This window comes from Mustela nigripes, chromosome 1, assembly GCF_022355385.1.
Source record: "Mustela nigripes isolate SB6536 chromosome 1, MUSNIG.SB6536, whole genome shotgun sequence".
NCBI classification, from domain to species: domain Eukaryota; kingdom Metazoa; phylum Chordata; class Mammalia; order Carnivora; family Mustelidae; genus Mustela; species Mustela nigripes.
In genome coordinates this window covers 144,040,796-144,060,306 of record NC_081557.1, presented here as the reverse complement: position 1 = coordinate 144,060,306, position 19,511 = coordinate 144,040,796, and the positions used below count along the sequence as shown (strand labels likewise).

The 19,511-nt window shown below is 33.0% G+C and overlaps 1 protein-coding gene across 7 annotated transcripts in view; it reads left to right on the top strand.

Annotated features, from left to right (window-relative positions):
- The window catches only part of GRIA2 (glutamate ionotropic receptor AMPA type subunit 2), a 157,576-nt gene that overhangs the window by 119,146 nt on the left and 18,919 nt on the right, over positions 1 to 19,511 (top strand). For all 7 annotated transcript variants that reach the window (XM_059374622.1, XM_059374664.1, XM_059374613.1 and 4 more), the window contains exon 12: positions 2,882 to 3,080. In XM_059374622.1, coding sequence (XP_059230605.1) covers positions 2,882 to 3,080 — 199 coding nt within the window. The remainder of the gene's footprint in view (positions 1 to 2,881; positions 3,081 to 19,511) is intronic.

Here is a 19,511-nt window from a genome sequence, read left to right as displayed (position 1 = left end):
AGTTAGTTGTTTTGGTGTCCAGTGTTTTTCAAGGAACAGAAAACATATTTACAGAAATTGTAGCATAGAGAACATTTAAAAATCTATGTTACCCTAGGGTCCACCATGACAAACAGACAACTACTAATTTTCCAAAAGCCTGTTTTGTAAAATATGCCCTTTTATCTGTGCTCATGATTTCATTCATGAGTCATGACTTACTACATGACTTACTACAATTTCACATGGAATAATTTTTATTTCCTGGTACACTAAATAGATTTTAGATAGTATATTTTTCCTTGTTATCAACTGATTTATTTTTTTGCTACAGAATATATATATATGAGCAAAATTTGCTTTGCTAAAAAATTTTAAATGTACATATCTTTCATTCTATATTATATGTGCATTTAAATATTGAAAATACTGCATAATACTGGCAAATTTAATGATTTTTAAAACAAACCAAACTATCTTTTTTTTACAATGCAATGATGGTTACTCCAGCTTAGGAAAGAAGAATAGAGAAGCATAGTATCTAATAATAATGACGATGATGATGATGATCATGATAATAATAATGATGATGATGATGATTCATGAAATGCACTGATCACTTTGAGATACTCTAAATATTTTGAAAGATATTTATCACCTCTTTTCAAGTAAAACTTGGTATGGAAATATGTTATTAATATTACTAGAACATTTAAATTTTAATCAGAAATTATTCATTAACCTGAATTGGTCTTTTTCCTGAAAATAAGTTTAGAATATGTTTACTGTAGTTTTCTGAAGCCTGGAACCACAGAAATTGTGAGCATAAAATGCTATAAAGTTGACTTTTATTTTCTTGCTTGCCTCTGTTTTTTTCCCCCTAATATCCCAAAAGGATTCCAATGAATAAAAATGTCATTCTTAAAACAGCTATTTAATATAGATTTAAAAGAAATGGTAGAATAAAAAAGAAGGAATTGGTAGCATATCCATTTATTTGCTCTTTTAATCCAGATTCAAAGAAGTAAAGGTTTGTTTTTAATTAGAGAAACCATTTTTGTCTGTCACCATAAGACATCAATTGAATTGCCCCCTGCATAAAATGTCTTAGAAACTCTCAGAAACATTAACTGATCCTTTGAAAACAATTACAAATGAATAATAAATTGCTCAAGAATTTTGTTTTGAATGAAGTATAAATTCAATAAATTTATTGAGATAATTTGTCAAACTCAAGTAAATTGGCATATTTAAACTCATTTAATCTGACCTAAGCACTGGAATAGAGAATAACATATCTTTAACTTGTTTTTATAAATGGAACAGAATTAGTTATAAGAACGATTCTGCATTGTCAATTACCATGCAGTTTATAGTGTCAAAGCAATTACTAAGAAGACAGTTTTGTTTTAAGGGATTTGAGCTGCCCTCTTAAATATGGAATACATACCGTTTAATTATGCTTTCCATTGTTATGGAATAGCGAACATTTTGAGAGTGGCTGTGTCTACGCAAGAGGTTTCTTAAATTTAAAATGTATTTAATACCCTATCCATGAGAGAGTAGTTCATTTTTTTCCATTCTGTCATATTTATTTAATTCTTTGCATTTCTCAGAGTCTGTGATAAAGGCTCTTAGTTATATTTTTTCATCACTTGTCACTCTCTCTTTCTCTTTTAGCCAATAGATACTCTTAAAAATCTTTATTTTTAAATAAGCTCCCCACTTTTTTTTGACTGCTAGAATAGTTTATTCTACAAAGGTGTATTCCTTACTGTTAAATGTCAGGAGGTCTGTTTTAGGCCATAAATTACCAAACGTTTGTAATTTAGATTTTTAGAAATATTACCTTCTCACTAGAGCAAACTTAATTGTTAGATATAGCAAAGTTATTAACCTAAAATGTTATTGTGTTGGATTGTTAAGATTATTTAAACCCCTTTACTTTTTTAAAATCCCTTTATATGTAGAATCCCACCAAATATTTCAGAATAATATGTTATGTATCAATTTCCACATCTACATATCTAAATTTATCTCCCTAGGATTTAAAGTAAGTTATTAGGGATCTATTAAGCTTTCAAAAGTATTTTACATATGAATTTATGGTCAAAGAAATATTATTATTATTATTATATTACAAATCAGGAATTTGTATCTTGACAAATGTTTAAATGTCTAATTTTGTTTTCCTTGAGTTGTCTTTTTTTCTTAAGCAGGAAGCACAGAGGAACAGGGTGGTAGCAGTCCATGCCAGGAAGCCTCAGATTTTTATTCATTAAGAATTATATTTTGTGTCATCCCTTTGTTTGTTGTATCATTGTTCCCCATTTTCTTTTCTGCACCATATCAAAAACCTATGTTTTTGCACACACAAAAAAACCAGTGAAATTTTGGACCTTTTAGGGGGTTTTTGAACTTCATTGGCTGAATTAAAGGGAGGGTTTCAACTTCACCTATGGTACACATTCTTTTATTTTTAATATTTGATTTTGTTTGTCAACATTATTGTGAGTTTTACAAGTGATGTTAAATTCTCTTTTACGTGTTTACTTATGTCATGAATGGATAGTAGGATGGGCATTGGCTGGATTATTTGCATATTTCTTAAAATTGCTTCTTTGTGAAATTTCATACTATAGACAATTTGGGCATTATAACTTTGAAAGAACCAGAGGAATCTGAAGTTTTGACCTCTGGGTAGCTCATTACATCTAGCTAATCTAGACTGCTTACCCAGAATGCTTAATAATTTCCAGTTTTATTAACTAGCAGATATATTAAAAAGTATCAAATTAAATAGTCCCATATAAGTCAATATTTGCATAATATTGCTAACTTGGATTTTTTTTTACTAGGTCATTCATTTCACTTTACAAATCCATTTCATACTTGTTATTAGATCCCTCTCTGGGCGCATTGTTGGAGGTGTGTGGTGGTTCTTTACCCTGATCATAATCTCCTCCTACACGGCTAACTTAGCTGCCTTCCTGACTGTAGAGAGGATGGTATCTCCCATCGAAAGTGCTGAGGATCTTTCTAAGCAAACAGAAATTGCTTATGGAACATTAGACTCTGGATCCACCAAAGAGTTTTTCAGGGTAAGAGATCCTGCTTTCTTAACTTTTGATTTTGATCTTCAAATTTAACCATTTTCCATTTTGTCCTCACTCCCTCCTTCCTGTGCTCTATGAAGATATTATGTGATAGTAATCCCCTCTCTGTCTCTCTCTGTTCTTGACCTTGTCTCTATACCCCTCCCTTCCCCATCCTTATCCTTAGCTCCATCTCTATTTTGTCATACCTATCTCCTTAGGAGAAGCACACAACATTATAGCAGAATTATAGTTTTATAAAGGTTGTTCTTTTGGAACAAAATTGAAGCAAACTATAAATAAGTTTAGATTGTTATTATTTTTGAAGCAGAATTTTTTAATTTCAAATAAGATAGCTGTCATATATTTTACATAGTTTACAGTTGAAAACTCACTTTCAAATCAGTTATGTTAATTCTGTTATGTTAATTAGATAGATTATAGAAATGTGTGAAAATTCTGTATTTTTTCAAACTCTCCAAGAAAAAACTAACAAAGATCTAAATGGATATCATAATTATAACATGTCTATTAAATATATTCTATTTTTCAAAAAAATTGTGACCATATGGTATTTATATATAGGACAAGTCCAATAATCTCATGGCCATACAATTTTCTTTCATTACTATTTTCTCTCTATAAGAAGTTGTTCTATTAAAATGTTTAATACAGCTGATAAACTTAGGTTTTAAGCCAATGTATATAACATATGATAGTTTCTGATAATCTAACAAAATCTTTGAATGCATATGAATTTGCTTGAGTGAGATCTAGGCCGTTCCAGAATTAAGATTAGCATCAGCTGAAGTAATAGAGTATAATTTGAAAACCGTTTTATCTACATTGCCTCTGGTATCTTTTCCAACTAACTTCAGTTGAGTGAAATAAGAGAACAAGTGTGTGCGTGTGTGTGTGTGCACGCGCGTGCGCATGTATATGTGTGTAGGGGCGAACCACAGCTGATAATAGATAATAACCTGGCTACATGTAGGGAGGGCAGGATCTTTTTTTTTTTTTTAAGATTTTATTTATTTATTTGATAGAGAGAGACAGCCAGAGAGGGAACACAAGCAGGGGGAGTGGGAGAGGGAGAAGCAGGCTTCCCAACGGGCAGAGAGTCCAATGTGGGGCTCGATCCCAGGACCCTGGGATCATGACCCAAGCTGAAGGCAGATGCTTAATGACTGAGCCACCCACATGCCCTGGGAGTACAGGATCTTGATGCTTTCTTTAAGCACTGCAATTTAAGCACAGAAGTATGGTTGATCTATCAGCAACTGCTTTGACTTTAATGCAGTTCTATATATGAACGTTATAATACAGATTTGCTACTAATGACAAATTGCTTTCATCTATGAGCATATATGTAATATGTATATAAATACTCTTAAAGTAGCACAGTGTTTTAGTTTTATCATGACACTGGATCTATTAAAATAAATTAGAATATTGCATGGTTCTCAATTAGAAGTGTATTTTGAAGCAGTTTTTATTACTTGTATTCCAGTAGGACTTGCATTTATTTTATCTATATACTTTATTCATATTCTTCCTTTTGAAGTAAATGAAATAAGGTACCTGCTATATCATGGTTTCCTTAGTGTTACTTAATGTTGATTAAAACAATCTTGGGCGCCTGGGTGGCTCAGTGGGTTAAGCCGCTGCCTTCAGCTCAGGTCATGATCTCAGGGTCCTGGGATCGAGTCCCGCATCGGGCTCTCTGCTCGGCAGGGAGCCTGCTTCCTTCTCTCTCTCTCTCTGCCTGCCTCTCTGCCTACTTGTAATCTCTCTCTGTCAAATAAATAAATAAAATCTTAAAAAAAAAAAAAAAAAACAATCTTGTTTCCAGATATTATCTTACAGATTAGTATACATATATTGAGAGTTACTGTCATTATCTTGTTTGCACCGCAGTGGTTCCAGGTACTCCTCACAACTGTACATACACATTTCCAGAGCTTTGCCATATTCCTTAACTCAGTCATAGAAACATATATGTAATTATCAATATGTCAAGATTTTATGATTGGTACACACAAGTTCCCCAGTAGACAAGATGAAAAGACTAGATGACTCTGGGAAAAGAATGCTGTTACTCTTGTGTTTCGGTACACTAACTCCATGAAGACCATGATTCCAGTATGCAGTATGTTCATGTATACGTATGGACCCTTGCCAGCATAATTTGTGGTGTGCCATTTGCCAATATAAGACTGTGGAGCTTACCCTTCCTAGAGTAATAGGGAAGTGATAGTGAGTAATTAGGTAAACTGATACCTTTTATTATCATAGTTTTCCCAAGCAGTTTCATATGCATTATCTCTTTGCTTATTTATTTATTAAAGTATAATTAACATACAGTACTATATTAGTTTCAGGGGTACAACAAAGTGATTCAACAATTCTATATATTACTCAGTGCTCATAACTCAGTTTTATGAGTTTCAGGTGTACAATATAATGATTCAACAATTCTACACATTATTCAGTACATTAAGTGGACTCTTAATCCCCTTTATCTACTTTACCCATCTCTGCCCCACCCCCACAACCACCAGATTGTTCTCTGTATTTAAGAGTTAGGGTTTTTTTGTTTGTTAGTTTTGTTTCTGAAATTCCACCTCTAAGTGAATTCATATGGTATTTGTCTTTCTCTGTCTGCCTTATTCCACTTGGCATTATTCCCTCCCTATCTGTGTTGTTAGAAATGGCGTGATCTCATTCTCATGGCTGAATAGTATTCCATGATGTGTATATACCACATCTTCTTTATCCCATTAGCTTTTTGAATCTCACAATACATCTGCTTGATAATCAAAACAATGATTTTTATTTGCATACCATGTATTATTAAGCTAAAGCTCAGATAATTTTGTGGACTTGGCCAAATTTAGGCAGCTGGTAAGTGTGCTGAGGTTTTCACCTAAACCTCTAGGGTTCTTTCAATATCCTGTTTTCACCTGCTAATAAAGGTCTCTGGGTTTATTTTGCTGTGCCCATGCTCAGTGTAGGTTATATCCTTGTTTATAGGTTTATATCCTTGTGTGGCATTGGAGAATTATAATGGTAGAAACTCAGGCAGGGCTTCACACTTCCTTTCCACATACCTTCAAAAGGAACTCTTGATGAATCAACTTTGGTTAGGTCTCAGTGCATGCAACACTGTAGTTAGCTTCTCCATATCTAGAGAAAGAAGATTGTGGCCTCAAAAGTACTTAACAGCCACACTATTTATTAATATTGATTCTCAGGAAAGAGAAGCTAACATCACTACATCAACAGCACGCATCACCAGAGTGATAGGAGTTTGTCATGTTAATTTTTCCATTGACATGTATGACCTGGTTATAATTTGAGAAATTATGTATACAAAAGGTTTGTTTCTACTTGACTTATTTCACTAAGCATGATACGCTCTAGTTCCATCCATATTGTCGCAAATGGCAAGATGGGGGCTTAAGTGGGTAGGAGAAGAATAAATGAAACAAGATGGGATTGGGAGGGAGACAAACCATAAGTGACTCTTAATCTCACAAAACAAACTTAGGGTTGCTGGGGGGAGGGGGTTTGGGAGAAGGGGCTGGGATTATGGACATTGGGGAGGGTATGTGCTTTGGTGAGTGCTGTGAAGTGTGTAAACCTGGTGATTCACAGACCTGTACCCCTGGGGATAAAAATATATGTTTATAAAAATTAAAAATTAATTAAAAAAATAAAATAAATTAAAAAATAAAATAAAAAATTAATTAAAAAAAGGTTTGTTTCTAAAAGGTGGGTTCAATAAAAAGGGTGCTGCTAAATCATGAGTAATTTTGAATAATTTTGCTAACCGTATTAATGTGTGATAATTAGATGCCATGATGATAATAGTGAGGACAATCTTATTTTTGCTTTGGACTCCCAAAAATATTTTTGGGATACTGTGACTTTCCAGCTGTACTCATCATGCCTACCTTTTCACATAAAGTTTACTGCAATAGAGTATGGAGATTGACTAAGGGTTTCCCCTTCCAAAAAAAGAATTTCTCTTTAAAGTGTTATTAAAAATGTATTAGATAATGTTGAAGCTATCTCATAGACATTATAAAAGCAAAATATTGGTTTTCACTAACATTCTTTCCCTCAAATCCTCAGGTATATTACAGTTTGTCTTAATAGCTGTAGTCTGGTGAATTTCTAAACTTCTGGTGGAAAATGTTACATGGGAAATTCTTGCTGCTATTCCTAAACTTAGCATTCACCACCCATCTCGGGTCATCCTCTCTCAACTGTCATTTAGCTCTAGGCATGCCTGGGGCTCCTGTAAGGTGGATTTAGGACAGAACGAAAGCTGCCAGATTGATTATCATGGTGCCCAGTCTGTCAGGAAAGGGAATATAGATGGAATGGGCTGAAGTTAGACTGAAGACATGTATTGTATGCATTCTTCCGTGGCCATCTGTTGTGCTTACTTGCAGACCTAAGAAAGCTAATTACGAGAGGAAGAAAAATATTTGCCATTCTTATCATTTGCTAATATTTAAAGTTCTGACAGTGATCTTATGTTTTCTAATACAGCTTAATTTGGCTTCATTGAAGACTTTTTCTTCTGTTTTTGACTAGGGATTTTATTATTTATATTATTAAAATTTTTCTATTGTCCAAGAGTTTATAAAGCCAGTTTTTGTTATTGTTGTTGTTGTTGCTGTTGTTTTTAACACAGTAAGAGCTTTGGATTTGGTCATTGGAGAAATTGATTTAAGAAGCCAGGTCATTTTCTAAATTTTAAAGATATGTAACTAGCTAAAGAATGAAAAATAACTTGTTGTCTTTTGTTTGAACATAACAAATGTTTCCTAAAAGCATATCTTTTTGTTGGGTTGAAAGCACATTATTTAAAATTATAAGATAAATATTTCATCCTTTATAGGGACCTATCTGTTTTGTCCTAAGATGCTATGACTTACCCAACTTAAATCTAAAGTATTTTCAGATTTCAGTTAAATAGTTTAATAAACTGTGTTATAATAATATTGATTTAGTAAAGTCAGTAAGTGTGCATTAGCTTCAGAATTCCAATTTCAGCAGTAAATTTTCTAACTTAATATCAAAGATAATGGGTAAAACAAATATGAATGAAGTATTTACAAAGTTCTATTAGAGAGAGACAATAAATGAAGGGCAATCTTGTACCATCAAGAGGTAGGAATAAAAAGATCCTGCCATCTTCATTTTCCAGGGTTTTCTGCTATGAAACTCATGTAAATCCTTGTACAGAGTGACTGATAAAGTCTGACTCATTTTGGAGCACTGATCATCTCTAATTATAGTGCCACTGTAGCGTACCTATAATTAAGAAAGAATTAGGTTTTCAATTATAAACCACTATTTTTAGACTTTCACATTTTGATAATATGTTCTCTCAACAAAGGAGGACACATCTTGAATTAGATGAGTCTGAGTAGAAAATAGTTTTAAAGGACCTAGATGTACTAGGTTCTGATAGAAATGTAGGTTTGGGGATAGGAAATGGCTTTATAAATAGACCTGCCATTGACCAGTCAATCCCTGAAACACAATTATTACTTGCAGATTAGAAGTATTCCATGCCTATGCTAAATCCCCAGACTGCAATCTGTTTATTCCCTCTGGTTTTCTCTGGAAGGATGAGGGATGGGGTATATTGTCTGAATAAGTGCTCTACTTTAATTATTCTGACTTTGGAAGAAAAAGATTCTAGAACATTGTCAAAATAAAACCATTCTTCTCATTTAATGAAGTTAATTATTGTGTTCTCAGAAGACATAGTCTGATAATTCATGAAACTATACTGTTGTTACCTAGCATTATAGACTTTTATAGAACTTATAGATTGTATAAATGATATATAATATATAAATATATATATATAATATTATATATAATATATAGATTGTATAAATGATATATAATATATAAATATATATATAATATTATATGTGATATATAATATATAAATAGTATATAACATATAAATAGTATGAATGAATATATTTCTTACTTGAGTAAGAAATATATGAAGGACTAGTTTGAAATTTTTCTTTCATATACATATATAAATCTTCATATACAAAAATATATATGATTTATTACCATATGACATGACTCATATATATATATATATATATGACATACCACAAATAATCACAATAACCAGAGAAGTACAGTAATCTACATTATATTTTTATTCTACTATTTTTAAGTTTTATTTATTTATTTATTTATTTATAGAGGGAGAAAGAGGTGCCAGAAGGGACAGAATGAGAGGGAGAGAGAGAATCTTAAGCAGGCTCCATGCCCAGTGCAGAATCTCACAACACTGAGATCATGAACTCAGCCAAAACTAAGAGTCAGTTTCTTAACTGACTGAGCCGCCCAGGGACCCTAAATTATCTTTAAAAGGCTATAAACTTTTTCATCTTCTTCTGTGACTTAAATACATCTACTTATATTTACATATGAAAACTTGGATTGAGGAGTGTCTGGATGGCTGTCAGTTAAGCCTCTGTTTTCAACTCAGGTCCTGATCCCAGATTTCCTGTATCACATCTGACTCCCTGCTCAGCAGAGAGTCTGTTTCTCCTTCTGCCCTTTCTCCTGCCCATGCTCTCTCTCTCTTTCTCCCTCTCAAGTAAATAAATAAAATCTTAAAAAAAAAAAAAACTTTGATTAAACTATGTTTACAAATGAAAATATTTAAGCTTTTATAACAACTTTCTTATGGAGATATATTAAATGTTATTTCATTAAAGTTATGTTTTGTTTCATTTATTGCTTGTGTTTAGCAATAAAATAGTATAATTTCTTTATTGATATTTTATAGAACAGATTTCACTAATCTGTGGTGGTTCACCATCCTTATTTCATTACATCTAACTAATGACTTGTCTACTGCAGTTTCTAACATATCCCCTATTTCTATGCAGGTAGAAATATGTATATATGTGTGTGTGGGTGTGTGTGTGTACACACATATGCATATATACTTTTGGGTATATATGTACATATATATATATCTATACAATACATACTTCTAGCTTTCTATATATGAATATATGTATGATTCTAACTTTCTATATATTAATGCATATATATATTTCAATATTTTAGAAATGAAATGGGTATATCCCTATTTGTATATGGGTGTGTATACATATATATATATATACACATACACATATATGTAGCTGCTAATATCAAATTAGACTCTCTATAGACCTTTCACTCATGCTTAAATATTTAATGTTTTCTAAAATTCTTAGTATTAAATAAGAGTTGAATGTGAATAAATTAGCAATAAACACTTTATGGATATGTTGTAGGTCACTCATGGCATGGTTTGTCATATTATTAGAGATTTTTCTTCTTAAATATCTTGGGGGAGCCTGATCATTGTTTAACCATCTGCATAGCTGACAGCTTTGCATGTTTAAGCCTTCTCTAGATGACCCGTAACAAGTTGAAGTCATTTCTTTTCTGGTTGTGAGCTTTTTTTTTCTCTGATATTTAAAATTTTCCCTCTATTACACAAAACGTCTGGGAACAGTAAAGACTTTAAGAATTCTTTAATTCTCAAAGACTTTAAGAATACATTTAGTCTAAGCTGCTGAGAAAGCTTGTGTTCTTTCAGTTCAGCGAATGTAACTGGTTTAACAGTGTAAGAAAGGTCAAAATGTCCAATGTTTCTTTTAAAAATTAGTGTGCTATTTAAAGACCTTGCAGTGTAGTCAGTAGTTCCGAAATTTGTAGGATATAAATAAATGCATGAGAGACTACACTGAACCATGTTTTCTGTGCTCAAAGTGCTATGGGAGGAAAAAATAGTAAAGAATGTGTCTATTTGCTGAATTATGATTATTCTGCAAAGTTGTAGTTTCTTCTAAAGTAACTATGTTATATTTTGGACATTCACCTCTTTCCATAGCAATGTTCAGCAAATTTAGTGCGCACTCCATCTGATCACTTCACATAGAGACCACTCTTATGATACAGAGGGGAAATTAGAGCTCGTTGTTATCCACTGGATTAATAATTTGACCCAAATCAGATTATAGAGGCTTTCTTTATTGTCCATATTTAAATCGAAAGTACTCCTTTCTCACCACCATCAAATTATGAGGTCATTTTTTTCTAGCAGAAAATGTTTAAACAGTGGATAAATTTCAAAACTAATCTTTCATCTCAAAACATTCCCCAAATTCCTGTTTAGATGCCTCAGAGAAAATCAGTATCAGTATAAACCTGTAGAGGTACCTTAGATGACATCATGTTGGCTGCACTTTATTTTTATGCTTAAATAGAGAATCATTGTTTAGTAAAAGAACCTAGTGTGGTATTCATACTAGTTGCCATAGTAATTAATGCAGTCTCAAGAGTTTTGTAGAGAAGAAAACTGGAATTGTGCAATCATTTAAATACATTGGAATCAAAATCTGAACTAAGTATAAATACTGTTAATAAAGTTTTGAGAGTTCTTTAATTAGACTTTTGATATTTGAAGGAAAACTTGATGCTAAAGTAATGTAGAATTCCTGTTTCCAGCGTATCATATTGCTCCAGATCATATTGAATGATTACCAACAAACAGATTGCTAGTACAGTTGGCTGCTTATTTTCACAGGGAAAAAACAGTTTAGAAATAAAATGGTAACTGGAAAAATCGAATGTTGTCACAGTCCCAAAAAACAATATTTAGGATTTCATTTTAAGAAACAGAGAAAGGGTCAAGGGAGTGATGTCAATAAGATGATGAAATAGGAAGCCCCAGACTATCTTTGTCCCACAGGAGACACTGTCTAAACAACACACCATTGACCAGTTTTATTTGTGAGAAATCCAGAAGTAAGGAAAAGGGCTCCTGTAAACCAAATGAGTATGAAACTAGTCATGTCAAACTCTGTGGGAAAATTCATGGCATTCACCATAATCTTCCTTGGCACAGTGTACCACACTTGGGAGGAATTGCTTGCTTCTGCTTTTTGGGCTTCTTGTGCTGATGTTACTTGTGGTACAGGAAACAGAAACCAAAATAGCTTGGTAGCCACTCCTTTGGAAGACAGAAGAGAGGAGTGGAACATGCATCCAGTGTTCCAGACTTTTGGTGAAGTACCCACATGACTGGTCTTTGTCTTGCCTGACATGGAGTACTGATGGAACCAACATACTCTACAAGCATGGGCCACAAGGAACGAAAGAGATCTGAGTGGTTATGCCAGCTCCAGAGAACCAGCAGTACTGCATACAGATACCAAAAGAAGCAAGAGATTATGAGCTCCTGAAAAAAGATAAAAGTCCCTCTAATTGAAAATTTACACATACAAGTGCAAAGAATAAACCTCTACAGAAAAGGTTTGAGTAGACTTCAGAATATTTAACCAGGCTGATTGGTCAAAATCTTTCCCTACATGAAGCTAATCTATAAAGGCTGCAAAATGTGGCTATTTTAAAAATGTGTGATCCCAAAGCAAAGTTATAAGGCACATTAAAAAAAAAAAAAACACAAAGAAATATGGCCCAATCAAAGGAAAAAAAAAAACACCAAAAAGAGACACTAAAAAAAAAAAAAAAAAAAAAAAGAAAGAAAGAAAAAAAGAAAAGAAAAGAAAAAGAAAAGGAATTATGTGGATTATCTGATAAAGAATACCAAGTAACTGTCACAAAAATGTTCAAAGAGCTTAGGAAAATGATACATGAATAAACAGAATTTCAACAAAGAAAACATATTTTTAAAAATCGATTTTGGAAATGAAGTATACAGTGTCTAAATTGAAAAATTCACCATAGGAATTCAACGTCATACTTGATGAAACAGAAGAAAAAAAATAATCAAATTTAAGAAAAGTCTTTTGAAATTATACAAATAGAGGAGAAAAAAGAAAAAAAGAAGCAAAGAGTGAAGAAAGTCTAAAGCGCTTTCAAAAGGACTAACATACACATTATGAGAGTCACAAAAGGAAGAGAGAGAAAGGAGAAGAAAGCTTAAATAAGGCCATTATGGCTCCAAACTTCCCAAATCTGGGGGAAGAAATAAGTTAATGAAACACTAGGAATTCTGAGAAGGAGGATTCAAAACAGTATATACTAAAAAACATAATAACCTAATTGTTAAGTAGCAAAGAAAAGGACTTTTTAAAACAGCAGGAGAAATGTGGCTTGTCAGGTTCATGTGAGTGTCCATAAGATTACTAGCAGCTTTATCAGCATAAACCTGGTAGGTCAGAAGAAGAGAGAGGATATTTTCAAAGAAGAAGGAAAATAAAGAAAACTACAAATCAAAAACACTGTATCTGACAAAACTGTCCTTCAGAAATAAAAGATAAAGACTTTCTCAGATAAACAAAAGTTGAGAGAGATCATCAACAATAAAACAGCCTTACAAGAACTGTTAAAGGGAATCCTTTCAGTTGAAATAAAAGGATGATAGACATCAATACAAAATCCTATGAAAGTACAGAACTCATTGAAAAAGATACATGTATAGACTAACCCAGAATATCATAGTACAATAACAGTGTTGCCTAAGTCTTTTAAAATTCTGGTATAGAGGTTAAAATATAAAAATATGAAATTAAACTATATGAAGTATGTTAACTGATGCACAATATGAAAAGATTAATTTGACATCAATAATATAAATTATGAGGGGGAAGTAAAAGAGTAGATTTTGAATGCAACTGAAGTGAAATTCCTAAGACTAAAATAATTTTTTATGGTCATGTTTTATGTAACTTCCATGGTAACCACAAAGAAACAACCTATAGAAGTTACATGAAGAAATAGGAAAGTAATCAGTGCATCACTACAAAAAAAAAAAAAAACCCACAAAAAAAACCAATGAAATACAAAAAAAGGCAGCAAAAGAGGCAAAGATGAATAAAAAACTACAAGATAGAGAACAATTCACAAAATGATAGGAGTAACCTATTAGCAACTTTAAATGTAAATGGATTAAACTTTCCAACCAAAAGATACAGAGTAGAATACCAAAAGGAGCAAGAGATTATGAGCTCACTGGAGAATTCTACCAAATATTTAAAGAAGAATTAATGATACTCATTTTCATATTCTTCCAAAAAATAGAAGAGGAGGGAACAGTTCTGAATTAATTTTATAAGGTCAACATTTACCTGATACCAAGCCAGAAAAAGACATCGTAAGAAAAGAAAACTAGAGATCAATAGCCCTGAGAAATAGAGATACAAAAATTTTCAGCAAAATACCATTAAGCCAAACTCAACAGCACATTAAAAGATCATAAATGACCATGTCCAAGGGGGAGTTATCTCTGAAATGTAAGGATATTTCAATCTACGAAAAAAAATCAATGTGATACACCACAATTATAGAATGAAGAATAAAAATTTTATGATAATCAAAATAGATCCAGAAAAAGCACTTTACAAAATTGAGCATCCTTCAATGATAAAAATAATAAACTAGGAAGAGAATTAAATTACCTCAACATAATAGAGTTCACATTTGAAGCCCACAGCCGACATCAAAATGAAGAAAGCTTTTCTTCTAAATTAGGAAGAAGAAGACAGGGATGCTAACTTATTGCCACTTTTATTTGGCATGGTAAAGATATCCTAGCAATACTAATTAGGCAAGAAAAGAAAAGACAACCTAATTGGGAAAGAAGTAAAATTTTCTTTGTTCAGAGGTTACATGTTCTAATATGTAGGAAACTCAAAGGATTCCACTAACCCCAATACCACCCCCCCCAAGAAAAACTGTAACACCCAATAAATTCAGTAAAGTTGTAAGATGCAAAATATTAAAAAGCCAGTTGCATTTCTATACACTAACAATGAAAAACCCTAAAAGGGAATTAAGAAAATAATCTAATTTACAATAACATCAAAAAGAATAAAATACTTAAGTGTAAACTAAGCCAAAGAGGCAAAAGAAGTGTTCACTGAAAACTCCAAAAGATTGCTGCAAGAATTTAAAGACACAAATAAATGGGAAGAATGCCTTGTTCATTGATTGAAAGAAATGTCTATACTACCTCATGATCTATAGATTCACTGGAATCCCTTCCAAAATCCCAATACTGTTTTTTTTTCAGGAATATAAAAAATATCCTAAAATCCATATGGAATCATAAAGATTAAGAAAAAGTAAAACAATCTGGAAAAATGGAAACAAGCCTTACACTCCCTGACTTCAAAACCTATTAGAAAGTTATGGTACTGGCCTAAAGATGTATTTATAGACAATGGAACAGAATAGAGAACCCAGAAGTAAATCCATGCATATATGGTTAAGTGATCTTTGACATGATCCAAGACTGCATAGTGGGGAAAGGACAATCTCCTCAGGAAATGATGTTGGAATAACTGGATACTCACATGCAGACAAATGAAATAGATCTCATACCATTCACAAAAGTCAACTCAAAGTTGATTAAAGATTGAAAAGTAATATCTGAAACTTAACTCTTTTATAAGAAAATATACCAGATAAGCTTCACTTTGGTCTTGGCTAAGATTTGTTGGCTATGACACGAAAAGCACAGGCAACAATGAAATAGACAAGTAGACTTGTCTACATCAAATTAAAAAGCTTTTATACTGCAAAAAAAAAAATCAGTAATATGAAAAGGCATGTATGGAGTTGGAGAAAATACTTCAAACCATGTTACCTGATAAAAGGCTAACATCTGAAATATATAAGGGACATTTACACTCAATAAAAAAAAGCCTACTAACCTCATTTAAAAAACAAGCAAAGGAGGGGTGCCTGTGTGGCTCAGTGGGTTAAGCCTCTGCCTTCCTCTCAGGTCATGATCCCAGAGTCCTGGGATCAAGCCCTGCATCGGGCTCTCTGCTCAGCAGGGAGCCTGCTTCCTCCTCTCTCTCTGCCTGCTTCTCTGTGATCTCCATCTGTCAACAAACAAACAAAAAAATACAAACAACCACAAAAACTAACTAGCAAAGGAGATTGACATTTCTCCAAAAAAGACCTCAAATGTTGTCGCAAATGGCAAGATTTCATTTCTTTTGATGGCTGCATAGTATTCCATTGTGTATATATACCACATCTTCTTGATCCATTCATCTGTTGATGGGCATCTAGGTTCTTTCCATAGTTTGGCTATTGTGGACATTGCTGCTATAAACATTCGGGTGCACGTGCCCCTTTGGATCACTATGTTTGTATCTTTAGGGTAAATACCCAATAGTGCAATTGCTGGGTCATAGGGCAGTTCTATTTTCAACATTTTGAGGAACCTCCATGCTGTTTTCCAGAGTGGCTGCACCAGCTTGCATTCCCACCAACAGTGTAGGAGGGTTCCCCTTTCTCCGCATCCTCGCCAGCATCTGTCATTTCCTGACTTGTTGATTTTAGCCATTCTGACTGGTGTGAGGTGATATCTCATTGTGGTTTTGATTTGTATTTCCCTGATGCCGAGTGATATGGAGCACTTTTTCATGTGTCTGTTGGCGTATCATGCTTAGCGAAATAAGTCAAGCAGAGAAAGACAACTATCATATGATCTCCCTGATATGAGGAAGCGGTGATGCAACATGGGGGCTTAAGTGGGTAGGAGAATAATAAATGAAACAAGATGGGAATGGGAGGGAGACAAACCATAAGTGACTCTTAATCTCACAAAACAAACTGAGGGTTGCTGGGGGGAGGGGGTTTGGGAGAAGGGGGTGGCATTATGGACATTGGGGAGGGTATGTGCTTTGGTGAGTGCTGTGAAATGTGTAAACCTGGTGATTCACAGACCTGTACCCCTGGGGATAAAAATATATGTTTATAAAAAAAAAAGACCTCAAATGGTCAATGGTATATGAAAAGATACTCAACGCCACTAACCATCAGGGAAATACAAATCAAAACCACAATGAGTATTGCCTCACAGCAGTTAGCAGGGCCATTAGAAAAAAATAATAGGTAACAAAAAAATAAAAATGTCAGAAATTGAAACCCTTGTGTATTGGTGGGAATGCAAAATGAGGCATCCTTTATTGGAAAAAATAGGCACTTTTCTGAAAAAGTTTATAATAGAACTTCCACATGATCTAGCAATCCCACTTTAGGACATTTAAATGAACTGAAATTGGAATCCCAACGAGATATTTTCACTACCATGTTTATTACAGCGTTATTCATAATAGCCAAGAAGTGGAAATAACCTAAGTGTCCGCTGATGGATATTTGGATAAGGAAAGTATAGTATATTCCTCAGTGGAATAATATTCAGTCTTTAAAAAAAGAAGGAAATCCTGTCATGCTGTGACACTGATGAATGTTGAGGATGTTATGCTAACTGAAATATGCTTGTTACAGAAGGACAAGTACATATGATTCTACTTATGTTAGGTACCTGAAGCAGTCAAACCCACTGAAGCAGAAAGTAGAAATGTTATCATGGTTGGAGAGAGGGAGAAATTGAAAGTTGTTGTGCAATAGGTATAGTTTCAGTCATGCAAGATGAAAAAGTCCTAAAAACCTTCTGTACAATAATATGCATATAGTTAATATCATACTGTACTTTTACAAATTTGTTAAAGAGAGATATCATGTCATGTTTATTTTTTATCACAATAAAATAAACCTGCCCCAGATAACACACAGAAAAACAAAACAAAAAATAAGAAAGAAGTTATCTTATTAGAAGGTGTTTTGTAGTATCAAAAAAACTAAATTTATAAGATCTCTCTCAAATCTTATGGTTGATGTTACATAATAGTGACATAAAATAGTGACTAGAATTTAAAAAAATTGCAGATCGGTATTAAAATAAAACAAAATTATAGGCAGGCTTGAATATTTATACTTTGTCAATATCCAATATATGAATCATGAGGTAGACACACACATAAGTGCACAGAAATTTTAATGTGGTTAATATAATATTGTATATTTTAATATATATAATAAAGCACATATTAAGGTGGCTAGTATATTCACATATATATAAAGTTACTTATATGTAGTCATGTCCTGTGTTTTTTTGCTCTTTCTTGATAGTCCTTTATTCTTGACATGCAAAAAAAGGGAGCCTTATGCTAAATCCTTTTATGTGGAAGGAAATACCTTAATGATAAAATGACTTTGAACTTTTTATCTGAAAAGATTTCTATCACTGTCTTTAAAATCTTTATTGCAGGATACAATAAACTTGCTGCATTGGGTCAGTCATGATAGTGGAGGGTAAGAAACGTAGAAAATACTGTAGTATTTGATTTACTGATTCATACTTAACAAGCCAAGGGGCCCAACATGTCTATATGTTAATGATATTTTCATTGACATTCTGTGGTTTTTGCGACCCTTTCTCCTTTGCTACCATTTTCTTGTTTTACTTCCCCTGAGTACCAATGTTTTTTGTTTGTTTGCTTATTTAAAAAAGAAATTTAGGGCGCCTAGGTGGCTCAGTGGGTTAAGCCGCTGCCTTCGGCTCAGGTCATGATCTCAAGGTCCTGGGATCGAGTCCCGCATCGGGCTCTCTGCTCAGCAGGGAGCCTGCTTCCTCCTCTCTCTCTCTCTCTCTGCCTGCCTCTCTGCTTACTTGTGATCTCTCTCTCTGTCAAATAAATAAATAAAACCTTAAAAAAATGAAATTTAGTAATTCTTTTAAATTAAATTTTACATTTTAATTCCAATGTAGTTAATATACAATGTTAGTTTATATGAGTTATATTAGTTTTATATTAGTTTCAGATGTATGATATAGTGATTTTGTAAATCTACACATTACTCAGTGCTCATCATGGTAAATGTATTCTGTAATCCCCATCTCCTTTTCATCCATCCCTCCACCCACCTCCCCTCTGGTAACCATCAATTTGTTTTTTATAGTTAAGAGTCTGTTTCTTGGGTTCTCTCTCTCTCTCTTTTTCCTCTGCTCATTTGCTCTATTTCTTAAATTCTGCATATGAATGAAATCATATGGTATTTGTCTTTCTCTGACTGACTTATTTCGCTTAACATTACACTCTCTAGCCCCAACGGTGTCCTTTAAATGGCAAGATTTCCTTATTTTTTGTAGCCAAATTTTATATATATATATATATATATATATATATATATATATATATATATATATATATATATATATCACATCTTCTCTATTCATTCATCTATCAGTGGACACTTGGGCTGCTTGCATATTTTGGCTATTATAAATAATGCTGTAATAAACATAGGAATGCATGTATCCCTTTGAATTAGTGTTTTTGTGTTTTGGAGATAAATACTCAGTAGTGTGATTACTGGATCATAGTGTAGTTGTATTTTTAATTTTTTGAGGAAATTCTATATAGTTTTCCAGAGTGACTACATCAGTTTGCATTCCCACCAACAGTGCAAAAGGGTTCTCGTTTCTCTGCATCCTTGCCAACACCTGCTATTATTGATTTTCGCCATTCTGATAGGTGTGGGGTGATATCTTTGATT